This window comes from Mizuhopecten yessoensis, unplaced genomic scaffold (assembly GCF_002113885.1).
Source record: "Mizuhopecten yessoensis strain PY_sf001 unplaced genomic scaffold, ASM211388v2 scaffold11057, whole genome shotgun sequence".
NCBI classification, from domain to species: Eukaryota; Metazoa; Mollusca; class Bivalvia; order Pectinida; family Pectinidae; genus Mizuhopecten; species Mizuhopecten yessoensis.
Window position 1 is genome coordinate 387,001 of NW_018408857.1, and position 17,031 is coordinate 404,031.

General features: G+C 35.1%; 2 protein-coding genes across 3 annotated transcripts in view; one reads left to right on the plus strand and one right to left on the minus strand.

The window, feature by feature from the left end:
* Positions 1-7,949, minus strand: LOC110465129 (inositol polyphosphate 1-phosphatase-like). 2 transcript variants are annotated; one of them, XM_021520730.1, is made up of 6 exons: positions 7,873-7,949; positions 4,790-5,009; positions 3,372-3,489; positions 2,776-2,925; positions 1,401-1,575; positions 1-937 (listed from the first exon to the last, which is right to left on the minus strand). In XM_021520730.1, exons 2-6 carry the CDS (start codon positions 5,003-5,005, stop codon positions 448-450), a joined length of 1,149 nt encoding a protein of 382 aa, XP_021376405.1. In that variant the 5' UTR covers positions 5,006-5,009; positions 7,873-7,949; the 3' UTR covers positions 1-447. The 2 variants fall into 2 exon arrangements, with proteins under 2 accessions (XP_021376405.1, XP_021376406.1); XM_021520731.1 differs by lacking the exon at positions 7,873-7,949 and adding an exon at positions 7,739-7,864.
* The window catches only part of LOC110465128 (cyclin-dependent kinase 12-like), a 22,880-nt gene continuing 13,775 nt past the window's right edge, over positions 7,927-17,031 (plus strand). The window contains exon 1 of the mRNA XM_021520729.1: positions 7,927-9,151. Within this exon, the coding sequence (XP_021376404.1) occupies positions 8,394-9,151 (758 nt within the window). The 5' untranslated portion in view covers positions 7,927-8,393. The remainder of the gene's footprint in view (positions 9,152-17,031) is intronic.

Consider the following 17,031-nt stretch of genomic DNA (forward strand, 5'->3'; position numbering starts at 1 on the left):
ATGATAAATTTGCCCTAAGGACGGGGGCAAACAAATTATTAAACTGCAGCGAAAACTTTCCGGTATACAGTATTTTGATTACAGTAAAAAAGGTGACTTTGACACTGACACCCTGAAACTGGAATTTGTTTAAGGTACTCTCATACTTCACTTATATAAGGAGTTTGATCAAACTTTGTTTTGTGATAAAATCTCTGGAGAGATAACAAATATTTTACATATATAGAAACGATGACCTTGACTGTGACCTTGACATCTTAGAACACAACAACTTTTCCTACTTGACCAATATATGAAGTCAGATTAAAATCTGTCATTGAAGTCAATAGAGCAAACATACATGGTATGTACAAATTATGTATGGACAATACACATACATATGGACTAAATGCTATACCCCCACGACATATATGACATCCCGATGCGAGGAAAAAGTTAGCCCTGAAACTATCCTATAATTTTTTTGATCGTTTCTAACATGGCTAAAGATGTATATGCAACGATTCCTCCCTCGTTACACCACTGCTTTGCCCCACAGGACCCCGGTTGGTCAGACTTATTGTATCTAATCTGCAGGTCTCTGACAAGAGTATCGGAACCCTGTAGATCTTTGTCCTGTAGACTCTTGAAGCTGATCAAGCCACCACCTTGCGACAAAAGTATTGCATGAGGTCCACAAGCATCCCACTTGTACGTACTACTCTTGGACAGGATGTAAGAGTCTGCAAGACCCTGAATTGCACAGAGAAGTTTGTATCCAGCACCTGCGGCATAATGAAGGGAACAATCGTCTATGAAGGATTTCTGGATGTCTTGACTTTCACTAGTACTCATAAGAATGACAGGTTTATCTCTTGGCTTATCCATTGGTGCTTTCGTAAGGGAGTTAACTCTTGTGTCACCAACACAAACACCCCATATGGTTTCACCAATCCACCTAAAAAGGAAGAAAAAAGAAATGCATTAATCTCATAATCTTCTTTTTTACATACAGATAAATATTTCTTCTGTGCTTGAACTAGTCATCCTTTATAACACAGCCGAAATCTGCCTGATAAATATTTGTTGTACATGTATATCAAAAGAAACCCTAAAAACATATAACTTTACAGCTTAACCCTTTCACCACTGTAGACCATAATGGACTCATCCAGATCATTGCATGGCAGAGTTTATTGAAGGTACATAGGTGTAAAAGGGTTAAGGATTCCTGCCCCATTGTAGGCAAAGTACTTGATAATTTCACTCTAGTTTTTCGTACAAACATTAAATATGAATACAGATGGATGGAGAATAAACCTTAAGTCCTCTCTAGGAGGAGTATCAGTAGGAGACTGAAAAATCATTTGGCGAAAGTGAATTTATTTTTAGATGCAATATTATTATGGTAAAAATAGTACCTTTTAGACTGAGTATCATAGGTAGAAAAGGGCTGGTTTGTGACCCCTACTAAGGGTAACCCTGTATGTTTGTCATAAACCCCGACGATAACCACCACACACTGCAGGCCCTCTGACGCCATACCACTGTCATCTTTGGTCCCATGAAGACCTCCAATATACTGAGCCGTTGAGTCTACAAGTACAGTAATTTTGCAGTTAGAGAAAATAAATGGTGCTAGGGAAATTAATTTTGATACAGATGTTCCATTTATTCTGGATTGTTAAAAACTTGAGAAAAATTATCAATAAAATTTCAAAAACAATTGACAGACAATTCAAGAATGTAATGTGAGATTGGTGAAAAGGGAATTTGAGGCAGCTTGTCCTATTATCATTAAAAGAGTCCTAAAGCAGCTGGTCCTATTATCATTAAAAGAGTCCTAAAGTAACTGGTCCTATTATCATTAAAAGAGTCCTAAAGCAGCTTGTCCTATTATCATTAAAAGAGTCCTAAAGCAGCTTGTCCTAATATCATTAAAAGAGTCTTAAAGCAGCTTGTCCTATTATCATTAAAAGAGTCCTAAAGCAGCTTGTCCTATTATCATTAAAAGAGTCCTAAAACTGAAGTCCAAGTCATAATTGTCAATAAGAATATATCTTTGTCTTACAATTAAATCTAAAATTAAGTTGGGGGAAATGATCTATGTCTACCGTATATTTGTCAAATATCATTACAGGGAAGTAGTCTTCATGATAATTAGTATTGTATTTTAACACAGGGCCTCAGTTTTATGAACTTTACCTAACCTATGTTTTCCCCGAGGGAAATCAATATTTGAGCATGTTCCTTAATGCCAGTAATGCTTTCCTATGGAAAGTTTGAAGTTTAACCATGAATTTCTTTAAGAAAGAACCTGTGCTCATCCAATATGTCTGCCGTCGTTCAAAGGGGTGTATAATAATAATGACAAAATTATTTTTGACATAAAGGGCAACCTTGAAAACCAAAAAGTTCTTCTTTTGTTAAATGTTCATATTGTTGCACTGAAACAGTCTGTGTGACATCACGGCCGCTTTTGTTTATCGCGATCCAAACGAACGGTTGAACCGTTTGGAGCAGAGTATATGTTCGTTTATGAAATAAGGTCGGACCCAGTAATCTGATGCTGCTTTCATGAGAGCCATGACAAAGCCTTACAAGGTCTGCATAAACATTTTCAGGTCCGCCAGGATTTATACCCAAAAACGTTACTTTTAAAAACTGACAACCCGTATAAACAAACAGGCCCCAGGTAAAAAAGACACACAAAAGCAGAAGAACCCAATCATAACCCACAGTTTATGACTTCAAAATGGAGTACGTCTGTATACAATTGTACGTCTAGATTTGTACCTATTGGATCAATCCACACTCCTATATCATCCACATCCACTTCTAGTCCGACCAGCTTCACTAGTCCACCTACGATGTCCACAACAACAGACTCATGTGCCTCTTTTGCTAGTAAATCTGCTGCATGCTCATTTCCATCCAACACTTGATCTGTAACAAAAGTCTGGGTTATTATTTCTTTAAACAAAAACAAAAGCTTGATATGGTATCTATATTTTAAAAACACATTTTTTTTACAGTTTTCATTTGATTAGGCATAAACTTGAATTTCCTGCAGCAAGATATTCTTTGTTATCAATTTGACTTTACAAATTCCTTTGATTTGAATTGGGCAAGCAGCCAATAAAATTATAACAAAAATAAATATATAAAATATTGTTAAAAATAAAGTATATCTTAGTCTGTCAATGTATACTACGTAGCCTAGGCTAGTTGAAAAGAATTTATATAAATCAAAGATTAAAATGTGTCAAAATTCTTAGCACAATGTATGTAATCACAATGTATTGAATACATTAATTATATATATATATATATATTGCTCTAAGACAGATTTTTTTTTATAAAAGAGAATTAAAAATTTGCAGAAACCTTACTGAGGAGACCTATAGTTTGTTGTTTAGTGGCTTGGATCTCCACGGTGATAGTTTCTCCCACAGCATTAGTAAAGGTGTTGCTTTCCTCGCCATAGATACTGCTTTTAATGTCAGGAATCTGTGAACAGGTATGTTTAATTAAACTCATTTACCCTTAAAATGTCATAATAAACTATTCCAACCTTTCAATTGGAAGAGTTTAAATGTGTCTTCAGGGGTGAATGAGTTAAGGTGAATAGTATTACTGAAAAAGTGAGAAGCATGAAGGAGAGTTCCACATCAGAGCGTTTCTGTCTTTTGTGTGTAAAGAAAATAAAGTAATTTTTAAAAAGACTTTTTTCTGGCTTGGAGTTACTTCCCTTGACAATTTTTCAACTTTCATTTTGATACTGTGTATTTACATTTTATAGATAGTAATACTGGCATGGTGAAGTGTAGGATCAGCAGTCAATAGGTCTTAGTTCAATCCTGTAATGTCTGTTTTTGGTAATTTATTTATTCCCTACCCTAAAGAAATACTCAAATTACAAAAAGAAAAGTATTTCTTACCTCCAGGTAATGAACATTAAGAGACATTTCAAGACTTCCATTGGAAACTTAGTTAAATTTATTAGTTAATGTAAGCAGTAAAATTTTATTTATTCAAAACAATGACTTGAAAATACTGAGATATGTATCATTTTATTGATTGGATGGATATATATGTTTCTTATTTGACACTGTGAAATAATATGTCACATTGACAAGATAGATTATTATATTTATAATTATATTTGCATAAATTACCGTGGAGTACATGACATAGCATGGTGTATGACATACAAAATATACATACACAATTTTTTTTTATTACCTTTTGATTGGTTTAGTACACAAACTACAGTAGCAAGTGCATTACCAGTATATGTACTTTAATTGTACATGTACATTGTATTACTGTGTTTGATCAAAAACATAAGCATGATTTCACAATAGCAACAAATTTAGGTTTCTTTTCATGTGAAATATTAAGAAAAAAATCTTTTTTAAAATAATTATAATACAAATGTACAATTTTGTTTTTTGAATTTATGAAATAAATGTTTACAGACCTCAGTTTCAAAACATATTCTTCAAAGAATTTGTTTGATTTATGTTTTTCCCATCGGGGAGCATTACTGAGTTTAATTAAATTCCTTATCTCCAATTGTGTTTTTCTTAAAAAAACACACCAAAACCCCTAAAATTAAGTACTTCCCGTAAGGTAAGGAACATACATTAACCAAGGAAGTGAATTGGTGATACATTAATGAGTTGGTTCATGATGATATAATTACATATGCATATATATATATATGTATAAAGCATTTGGTTTTCCTTTTTTCTGTATAGCCATGAGTTTCTGTCAAACCAAAACACTAGGAAGTAATGAAAAGTACCTGCTCTGTTAGGTCATGTCTGACAATCTCTTGAACCAATACATCGGCAAGAGTCTTGAAGTCTTGGACAAATCGCTGGTTTTTGGAATCACCTGTTTTTTCTTCCACCAGAAGATTTAATAAATCAGCGTCTGATCTGATAATCCTGGCTACATTTGCTCCTTTTTCTGCTGTGTTTACCAGTAGCTTCAGCAACTCAGCCACGCCCACTTTCATCTTTCTGTGGAGTTTTTTTACAACCATCAAATTAAACAGTTTCTTGGCGTTCAAAGATACAATGTACCAATAAATAATTATCTTTTAAAGAATCAGATTGAAAGGTTCCCTAATGAGTAATGGTTGGTTATTATGTTTATTTAACTCGAGTTAGTTAATTTTCAAATTGTATAAAGACAGGAGGTTTACCTAGTAGCTATAGGGATTTATATATATACAAGTATCATTTTGTTACACATTAATGAACAAATAATGTACTGTGTATACAATGACCAATTGATATTAGCCATACTTTTTTAATTTGTACACATAAGGTAAGATTTTCTATAGGGTTTTATGACCATTTTCATATATGTCCTGCCCCATGTCAGACATATGGCACAGACAGAGAATATACCTATAAATAAGGGGCCATAACTCTGCATGCAAACAGCTCAAGGTGGTGTGCCAAAGTTTAACATTACATCGGGTAAAATTTACCAGACCATCAGCTTATAATTATTGCCTGTAGACTATTGGTGTTTATATATAAACACTGAACCTGCTCGACAAATAGTCGGTTATAATCACAGGAGCTTGTTTCGATCAATAGATAATAGTAAAAATGTTGATGATATTTTGTCATACTGCAAAGAAAAATGTTGCACGGTGATGTGTCGAATTGCCAAGGTACCTGAAGCTATGTTAGTATCCTTGCCGGGGTACATAAGAGCATGCGCGCCTGTTGTAAGGGAGATAACTTGAAGACAATATGGCGAAACGGTTTGCAAGCCACACGGAGAGTAAAATTGAGACAAAACAGGCTACACTTATACCTACAAACACAAAGAGAAATAACAATTCAGCAAAACCATATTGTTGACTTATTATAATTTAAAAATTTATTAAATTGTTGGAATAATACAAATTTTTTTTTTCTTCTGTTTTCCCCGTACTACCGCCCTACACAGTATCTGTTTTCTGGCAAACACGAGTCCCAACCTATAAATGGCTTTGCAGTATGACAAATTCGTTATACAGGTCTTTGGCAGGGTACATGGTCTCATGTTCGCTGACAGGGTACATGGTCTCATGTTCGCTGTCAGGGTACATGAAGTCCTGTCAGCGAACATGAGACCATGGACCCTGCCAAAGACATGTATGACTAATAGTATTGTACACTTCTTGTATGACAAGATAATTAAGTGTAGGTTGTTGTCAATCATATGATAAAATATCATAAACCTTTTTTTTTTACTTATTGTTATATATATTGATAGAAGCGAGCTCCTATTTCATAATCAACAAGAGTATGTGCACGTATTTTGGGATTTGTTTTTAAAATGTCAATCTAATTTAGTTATTTATCCAACATTTTCAAATCCATGTGTGTATTTTTTTTTATCTTTTCTACTAATTGAATATAAATTCTTTATTACAGGTGCTTTCCAACATAATATGTGAAGTTTTTCTCTAGAAAGATGGATCGTGTGTACGTACATCATTCTATATAACACTATACTGATGCCCCTCCCAACCCCATTTCTTTCGAACCTGGAGCAGAGTGGTATATATCAGGTCCAGTACACTCTGCCGATTGAGCTATATAGCTGTAAAGACCTATAATAGCTCTATTGACCTATCTGAAATAAGTATTTTGAGCTATTTTCATGTGATTTTCTTTTTTAAGGAAAATGAAACAAAGTCGCTTTTAAAAGAAGATTTTATTATAAGGTTGATAACAAAAGACATTAAATATAAATATTCTTTTTAAAAAATAATGATGTAAAAATTTGGAAATTTTCCATTTATGAAAAATGAAACTAATTACATCTAAATGTATGCTTTTTGTAGTCAACATTACCATAAATCTTATTGTTTATGCGACTTTGCTTTAATTTAATGAAAATTGAAATCTTAGAAAATATAATTTAAAGGTGAATATAGCTATATAGCTCAATCAGCAGAGTATACTGAACCTGTATATTACATACATCTCTACCTGGAGGAATAAATCACAGGCGCTTGTATCTGGTATTTATAACCTGAGCTAAAATCCAAAATCCACTACTTACATATTTAAATCAACTGGATTTAAGCTCAGGTGATAAATACCAGATACAAGCGCCTGTGAATAAATGTATCAACCCACAAGCTGTGATCGACTACTGAAGACTGGTAACGGGTTGTTTCGCCCTAAATCCTGTTCGCGCTGAGGGTTGTTTTGCCCTAAATTCTGTTCGCCCTAGGATGTTTCGCCATCAATATTTTTGTTTTAAATGTATACGTTAATATAATAATTAAAGGTAGGGCACGTTGAAGCAGAGTCGGCTTTTCACAGCTGCCGTTTGTAACACTCGCTTAAAAACAAGACAAACAATTATGAAATTGATTTTAATGATATGGAAGACTAAGAAGACTTAATTTGTGACTTAAAACTACTAAAATTGAAAGAAAATACCAAACAATGTTTCGCCCTAATATTTTTGTTTTAGTGCGAAACAACCTAGGGCGAACGGGATTTAGGGCGAAACAACCTGGAACCGTAGTACTCAGATCACAGGAGTCTGACGTTTAATCAATATAAGTATAACAGTCTATACATAAAAAATACCCCGTATACCATAAAAAAAATACCTGGTGGTTTTTTTTAGTATACGGGGTATTTTTTTTTATATCGTCTGTGCTCAGATCGACCAAAACAATGTTACATGGATCCCGAATAAACAGTAATAACCATTCAAATATGCTTACAGGTGAATACGAAAACTGCTTGTTCAATAGTCAACAAACACATGATGCGTATTTAGCAAGCAAATTGAGAAATAACGTATAATATTTATGAAAACAGTGAGTATTGTAGGTTTGCAATGAGGAAGGTTATTTACCTGCAGCACCGGTGTGTGTACTACGTCATGAGTTTTGTTGAGTCCACAATGCATTTCGGCATATTTCTGTAATACTCGGTAGCAAAATAATACCATCAAAATCCACTATTTTTAACGGCTTTAAGAAAACATCAAGCCTAAAAACAGTCACGATCGAATAATTAAATTATCAAACTTTGTGAATCTCATAACATTTTATATCAGAATAATCTTCTCTACGTATTATCGAAGAGTTTTCTTGACCAGCTGACTTGTTACCAAGTGGTGCAATACACAGGTCATACCACAGCGTTTGGAGAACAGCTGACGATGATTCCGTCCAAAGAAGTTACGATTTGAGTAAGGAACAAGAAATATTCATAAATCATCTCAACAATGGACTAAAAGTGAGTTATTTTAATGTAAAATTGCCAAAATGTGTTGTGTAAAGTGACATCTAGTGAGAATTACATTGCTACGTGGATAAATATGAGGAGATAACTCTAAGAGAACAACATGTGTGCGTAACCGGTTTCAACATAATGCCAAGGAAACCTTCGAATCAGTCCCAATCGTTTTTTGATGAATTTGATGCAAGATCATATCGACATTTAGTGCAGAGAGGCCAAGACATTCCGGGACATCATGCTCCATCCCAACCGTCACAAATGCAACAATCTTCAGGTTCGAGTTCCGGCAAGAAGCGGAAGAAACAAAAGCAGAAATCCCATAAAAAATCGAAAGAAAAGAGTGAAAGATATTCACAGGAAAATGTACGTATGCCCTCGGAATCGAAAAATAAATCTATTGTAGCATACGATGATATAAGTTCAGACTCTGACATTTCCAACAATGGACCAGCTTCGCCTGTAAATCGTGGTCATAGTAATAATAACAGGGAATCGTCGAAGAGATCTATGTCTCCCGGGTCTCGCATAAGGGGATACCCTCCGGACAGGAGCCTGAGTATCTCTCCAAATAACATACGTGAACCACCTAGTCCACAACATCCGCCCGTGAGAAATGTTAGCAGGAAACACCAAAAGAAACGACCATTGTCACCACAAGAACTCCCAGTGCCAAAGGATCATCCAAAAAACTATTCTGGTGGCAACAGTGTTCCTCCACCAAAGGCATATAATATGCCCCCAAAAGCTTACAATCCACCAAAGGCCTATGCTGATCCACCACGGGCTTACAGTGGATCATTTAATAGAGACCATAGTCCTACAGAAAGTCCAAGGAAACGTTACAGATCTCGCTCACCAAGTCCGTCGTATATGGCCCGGAAAAAACCCAGGTAATGATCATCCCATGTTATTTTGTGTGCTGTCCCATACTTTTTCTACCTTGGAACAAAGATATAACAACAGGGTGTCCTTTGCCTGATGCCTTTAGCTCGTGGATTTATCAGGTTGAGAACTAGCTGGGATATAAACATAGCTTCTGTCAGACAAAACATTTTTTATATATATATATTGCATCGTCTGCTACGAAGCAGTTTTCTGCCAACTAATGAAGCAAAATCAAAAGTGTCCAATCTGTTAGATAATATACAATTATGGACTTTTGTGCTGGTGAATATGATGATGTGATATGAACCTGAAAGAGTGATATTGACCGAGGCGAAGCCGACGTCAATATCACTCTTTCAGGTTCATATTGCATCATATTTACCAGCACAAAAGCCCATAACTGTTTTATTATATGCTTCAACAATAAAATAAAACAAAACAAAACCAAAGGTTCTGATTTTTGTACGCGAGCATCCATGTAAAATTTAGCCAGGATTGAATACAACAGTTCATCATTGTAGCTTTCGAAGGCATCGTCTAGATTATTTTTCTTAAGATAAGCATGGAGGACATGCACTGCGTGTTCAATGGCCTTTATACGTTAACAGCATCTTTATCCTCAAATAGTTTTGATACTTTTCCTAACGGAGGAGAAACGTTCGCCAGCAGTCATCTTCTAATGTCGTCATACAGATCGCGTTCCAGTCTAACTGCGCATGCGCTACGACAGGTTCCAGGGAATTTCCATACGGGCTATATTTAGAAATCGATATTCACCGGATAACTAGTCTACATGACTTTTTGAGGACTGGTCACGTGTATAGGATCCGACCAATTTAAATGTGAGAAATGTTCATGCATATAATAACATATAATTCAGGCCTCATATGAATAATAAAATCAAAATATTGCATAATTGTTGAAATAACAAATCGTTACTAATAGAAAAACCTCTTGAACGAAATTAGCCAAGGCCATCTTAGGGGAAATAAAAAATAGAAACAACCCCACGACAGATCACACCAATATAGTACCGTATTTTACCGCAAATAAGTCCCCTCTCACAAATAAGCCCCCTCCCCACTTTTGCAAATGTCCTGGGAACAGGGTGGGTGCCTGCAATGAAGTCCCAAATTGTGTCTCCATCTCAAAAACACATAAAGAATTATGTATTCATGAGTGAATAAAAGATGAATATTATAACAAGTGATTATTGAATATGATGTAAACATAACAAAATATCAAGATATCTAGATGGCTTAACTAAAAACAAAACATCGTTCTGTTGCTGAAAGAACACCATGCTTTTATTTTTTAACTGGTTGTGTATTTTGCAGATTTCAATGTAAAACGAAACCTGGTGCTTGTACGTATTAAATCCATTATATCTATAGTCTGTACTGAAGTAGCAAATTATGAATACATTGTAAAAAACATTTATGAGTTATTACAGAGTGGTAAAATATTTTTCAAATTGACCTTTTTTTTCTATCCAATCTTTCTGTCAACATCAGTTCGTTCATATTGCCATTCTGAAATTTGTATGAACCATTTGTGTCAACAAAGCATGGCTTCCTGGACCAAATACATCGTTTTTTGGAAGACTTTTATCCATAAAACATGTCTCTTGCTCATAATGTTTGCAGCCTGCTTACAGATAAGTTGTTGTGTTGTTTTTGTATGATTAAGACAATGGTTTTGTGTTAATTCAGCTTTTGTATACTCAAATGTCTTCGGTGATTGGACTAGCTATAGAACGGTATATATAGTCAAATCATGTGATGGCACTAGCCAAACACCAGAGTGCCTGGTCATCGTGCTATTATTTTTTTTACACCTCTGAATGTTGGTATTGTGTCTTAAAAAGTACTGATTGACTTATCAATAACAATTCATAAAAAATGTTTGATAAAATTGAATTATCGAGACCAATTGATGATAGAAAATAAGTTTAGAAAAACAACAGCACCATCAACTAATCAATTTTTGGTGACTTATTATATTCTGTCTGTTAGTTTAGTTGTTATATTTACAACATGGACAACTACAGTTTACAAGTACATGATATTTAATTTGATCATAGATCAAACCATAGGTATATATCCAAGACTGTGGTCAATAGTGAACAAGGGGGTTGCTCGCAATTACCACCCCCCTCCGGATCCCTACTTTTGGTCTATGTTTTTATGTCATGGTGCGGCGTCTGTCAACTTTTCCTTTGAACAACTTCTTCTGAAGAACGGACAGGCCTAGAGTCATGATATTTGGCTGAAAGCTTTGTTGGAAGGAGCCTGACAAATTTTGAGAACGAAAATGACCTTGACCTACTTTCAAGGTCAAAGCGGTCAACTATGTCAAACGTTAAAAACAAGTTCTTGTGAAGAACTAAAAGAAATATAATCTTCCTATTTGGCTGGCAGCTTCCTGGGATGCTGGGATGTTTGAGCCTAACAAAGTTTGATAAAGAAAATGACCTAGACTTACTTTCAAGGTCACAGGGGTCAAATGTGTCAAACACTTCAAACGACTTCTTCTGAAGAACTGAAAGGTATATAGAATCTTTATATTTGGCTTGTGGCTTCCTGGGATAGAGCCTGGCAAAGTTTGAGAACGAAAATAACCTTGACCTACTTTCAAGGTAACAGGAGTCAGATATGTCTAATGCTTAAAAAGACTTCTTCTGAAGAACTGAAAGGTATAGAAGCTAAATATTTGGCTGGTAACTTCCTGGAAAGGAGCCCAACAAAGTTTGAGAATGAAAATGACTTTGACCTTCTTTCAAGGTCACAGGGGTCAAATATGTCAAAATTATCAAATGACTTCTGAAGAACTTAAAGGTATAGAATCTTCATATTTGGCTGATGGCTTCCTGGTTCATTTGAATGACCTTGACCTGACCCACTTTCATTGTCACCTAAAGTAAAATATGTATGAACATAATCTCAATAAACAAAATGTCTAGGGTGGTGATATTTTGCAAGTTGCATGCTGAGATGAAGGACCATAAAGTTTGTTCAACCTAATTACCTTGTTCGACTTTCAAGGTGACACAGGTCAAATGTGTTTAAATCTTTTAACGTGTTCTTTTGAATGACATAGTTGTAAATACTGATATTTTGCCTGAAGCTTTATCACTTTTAAAGTTACAAGTGTGAGATTAAATCCAGGTAAGCGATGCAGGCCCATTGGGCCTCTTGTTTCACTAGGAGTGGGGGCTTATTTGCGGTAAAATATGGTATTACTACTGATGCTGTCATGTTTACTTCAATTTCAAAATTGGGTCATGACACCCTATATATTTGTATATATATATCTCCGACCTATTTCGGAAGAGAGAGAGGAGTTTCCAAAATGGTGGTCAATTCAGATTTTGATTGCCCTTGCTACATTAACTTAATAATTTACATTTTAGGTGGAGTTTAACTTCAAGTTAACTTTTATATGAAATCAACAGAAAGAATTCATATTACAAACCTACAGAGTATGGACTAATGTGCTGTCAATTAATTCTAAAATCGCCCTGATGTGATTCACACAGGGCTTGCTCCATTACTAATCGTGGGCGCCATGGCCGGGTATTAACCCTTAGGCTGCTACATTGATTTCTATGTAAAGGGACACCACTGCTGAATTAATTATTGAAATTTAAATTAATTTACTTGATTTTTCAAATGTGCATAACTTGGAAAATATTTGTTATGCATGTATATGTGAAAAAAGGTTGTAGGAAAATTGTTCGTTGTTGTCTCTAGTTTATATTAACATTTTCAATTCTAAAGTTGCTTCAGTATTTACCTGTACAGGTGGTAATAAAGGTAAGAATATGTGAAACTTTTAATTAATGGGATTTAAGCAAGAGAAAGATCATTTTAGAATTATTTTTGTCCGCAAATGTGATTGGCAAATGATAACAGAGATTATAAACTTCATTTTTGTCATAAGACGCTGTATATTTACACGTAGATTCTCAGGAAAAAAGGTCAGGTATTTCGTAAAGAATTGCATGTGATTTTCTACAGGTTTCAGGTCGCCATTCAATACATTTACCGTCACAGTCGGCATATAGATATATATCTTAGCTACAGTTTATGATTAAATCATCGATTAATAGTTTGAAGACATCAATCGGCTCAAAACATGTCAATGTTCAATTCCGCCTCACCTGCAGACGACATGTGCGCCTCAGTCCAACCCCAAATGGTGGGGCTGAACCCCCAAGGGGTGGGGCCTGAAAAAGTTTATTACTTGGAAATGGTTGAGATCCCCACCGTATAACCATATTTACAACTGTGGAGTATAAAGAGAAGCATGCACATTTGCTTCCAGGATAGCCTAGGGTCTGGCCCCACCCTTTGAGACATAGTCCCTGGGTCATAACTTTAAAATGGTTGAGATCCCCACCCCAAGACTATAAATTCAAATGCTGGAAAAAAAGAGATGAATGCTGTCATGATATTAATATTGATCCTGGGGTCTGGCCACAACCCTAAGGATCTAGTATTTGAGTCACGGCTTGGAAACAGTGAAGATCCCCACCCCATAACCATACATTAAATTGCTGGGCATGAAAAATCTAATACAGACATACTACAAGATATGGCATTGGGGGTCTGGTATATTCCCTTGGATCTCATTTGGAGAATATTTTGCCATGATTGCTTAGATATCCAGGTGAGCGATTCCGGCCCTTCTGGGCCTCTTGTTTCATGTGTTTCTCCATTCCTCGAAATGAAATGTTTAAATTAATTGGCTGTAGTTTAGTGGAAAACATTCAAACAATTATGAAACAAACAAAACGTCACAAAAAAACTGTATTCTTCGTTTTCAAGGAAAAAATTGCTGGTAGATACTGGCTGTCTATCCATCAATTCAGACAATTTTTCAGACTTTAAGACCAAAGAAAATAACTGAAACTCCAACTTAAACATTAAATAGAAATATATAATGGATTTACTTACTTATTGAATGATTATATGTACTAGTTAACTACAGAAGGACACGTTCTGCCTGAAAAAAACGACTCCGTTTTTATACCCCCGCAACAAAGTTGGGGGGGGTTATACTGCAATCACCCTGTCTGGATGTCTGTCATCCGCAGTAATTGTGCCGTGCAACTCCTCCTTAACTAACAGGTGGATTTCATTGAAACTTTGATGAATGATCGGTATCTTATGTAGTTGTGCACCGGCATATAATGAATATTATTTATCCTGCTAAATACGTTGAAGTATAATTCTCAAATTTACATAACTTGGCGAAAGCGGGGATATTAGTCAGCCATCCTGGCGACAGCTCTAGTTTAAACAGGAAGTTGCATTAAGTAGCTAAAAACCGGACAAATCCAGACCCGGATTTCGGTAATTAAAGAATATTCAACTGTAAAATAATTTTAATTTAAAAAGAAAGAAAGATAAATACATCCATCACTGCTATTAAATAGTAAATAATCTATTGATAATAATTGCAAATAGGAAGAGAAAAAAGACTAAAACATTTCATGAAAAATCTGTTTTCTGTCTACATGTATATATATATTTTCTGGCAAGTGGATTTCGTACGTCTACTCGCCCGGGGCTAGACCTCTGGAAATTGTTTTTGTACACCCCTGTGGTGTGTCATATATCTCAATTGGTTCTGTATTTCCAAGGTCAAGGTCATATTGAGGTCAAAGTTCAAATTCATTGTCTTGGCCATATTTTCTGATTTGCTGAAGATATCTCAATGAAATTTTAAGGGGTACAAGTATAATGGAAAGGTGGTGTGTTGCATAATACTATAGGGTTAATATGTCCAATGTCATGGTCACACCGACGTCAAAGGCCAAATCAATTTTTTTGGCCATGGTTTGACTCTTTGACTATCTGCATCAAATTTTTGTAGTATATTTTGGTGACATTTTTTGGAGCATAATCCATCCAACATAAGGGCTATAAAATTTGTTCAACTTAATAACCTTGTTCGACTTTCAAGGTCGCAGGGGCGAAATGTTATCAAATCTTTTAACAGGTTCTGTTGAATTACTTTTAATCTGATATTTTGCCTGTAGATTTATTTTAAATCACTTTTGAGGTTACAAGTGTGAGATTAATACCAGGTGAGCGATGCAGGCCCATTGGGCCTCTTGTCTTGCTCTAATGGTTTAACTACCGTAAAAGATGCATTGATGAAACATGAAATATATTTCATAAGGTGTAAACTGTACAGTGCACTTAATAACGCCAGCTTGACCTTCCCTGTAGGCTTAAAGATCAAGTGTTCATGTTGACACGGAATGCATTGAAAAACAAATATCATTGAAAAATGTACTCCCCACCAACCGACAGTGAAACCCACTTGTTTAAATGAGTGATAATGAATTCCAAGAAGATATCCTTGACAAATTTAATACTTAACAGTGAAGGTATCCTTGGCCTTGTATACCAGACCATATGTGCCCTCCCCAATGATGATAATGAATGGTTTTCTTACTGCTGATAATAACTCTTCATTTTGATAGATTATATGTTTAATAAGTTTTATACCCCAGCGTGTGGCTTCGATGAAGTCGGAGGTATATAGTTGCTGACTGTGCTTCCAGCCACAGTTTCATAAATTGGCATCAGACTTTTTACATGGGTACATCATGGCAAGAGAGTGTGTCACATTCTAAAACCACAGTTAGACCTCAATTTGAACTGGGCCAAAAGTGCTAAAAGTACTGGGTTTTGGAGCATATCTCTGCCACTGTTTCATGAAAGGGCAAATTCATATATAAATACATCAAGGGAAAGCCATTTGTCACATCCTTAAATCAAGTCACGGTGACCCTCAATTTGACCTTTGACCTTAAATTCTAAAAATAATGGTTTCTGGAGCATCTCTGCCACTGTCATGAATGGGGTATCAAACATTCAATGGTACATCATGTAAAAGTGATGTGTTTCCTCAAAGGATGAGGTCAGCATGACCTCAATTTGACCTTTTACTTTGACCTTAAGTAATAAAATATTGGTTTCCAGAGCAAATCTCTGCTGCTGTTTCTTGAAACATTGTGTACATGTATATACGTACATCATGATAAGGTGGTGATTTGCATCGTAAAATAAGGTCACTGTGACCTGAAAAAATTTGACCTTGACCACAGGTAATATAAGAAAATAGTGTAAGACAGGTTTCCAAAGCAAATCTTGGTCATTGTCAGAAATTTTGACCAGATGTATTAATTTGGGCAATATCATTCGGTTTTGATGAAACTTTGTATGTACACATTTATATTATGCAAAGGCTAAGACTTAATTTGGATTTGAGCAAAATTTATATAAGCCTAATTTGCTCTGATTGATAGATGATTTAAGCACATGTCAATTATGAGGAAACTTATATATTTCACAATTCAAAAGACTTTTCTTACAGGTGAGCAAAAATAAAATCTTTGAATTCCCAATTTCGATAATTATTACTGTAACAGAATTTCTCAAATTCTAAGGCTTCTCAAATTGTGAAAAAAAGCTGATTAATCTGAACTTCAAATTTGGTAACAAGTTTGAATTTGAGGTTTTGCGATTGTCCAATGTGGTCATGAGTGATATCAGTTGAAAATTTAGAATTCTGTATAACATGGTTTTTAGTTTAAGCAGATTTTATTGCATATAAAAACAACTTATTTATGCCTTTTCCAAATTGGATTATAAAACAATGCATGATAACCCAATAGTCTAGCTGTAAATATAATTGACAAGTTTTATGAAAGGGAGGGTAAAAACGTATGGGACAAGGAAGTAGTCCTGAGGTAGAATATTTGAGTAAATTGTTTTGGTATGATCATTTTGGTTTGGTTTAATTTTGTTTAAAAGTCCTATTAACAGCTAAGGTCATTTAAGGATGTGCCTCCATGCATGCTTGCGTG

Excerpts from the sequence above, each read along its gene's own strand:
- LOC110465129 (XM_021520730.1), bottom strand. The coding sequence starts at position 5,005 with ATGAAAGTGGGCGTGGCTGAGTTGCTGAAGCTACTGGTAAACACAGCA. Across the intron at positions 3,490-4,789 it reads GACATGACCTAACAGAGCAG|ATTCCTGACATTAAAAGCAG; the intron begins GTACTTTTCATT and ends ACCTGTTCACAG. Across the intron at positions 1,576-2,775 it reads AGTGTGGATTGATCCAATAG|ACTCAACGGCTCAGTATATT; the intron begins GTACAAATCTAG and ends CTGTACTTGTAG.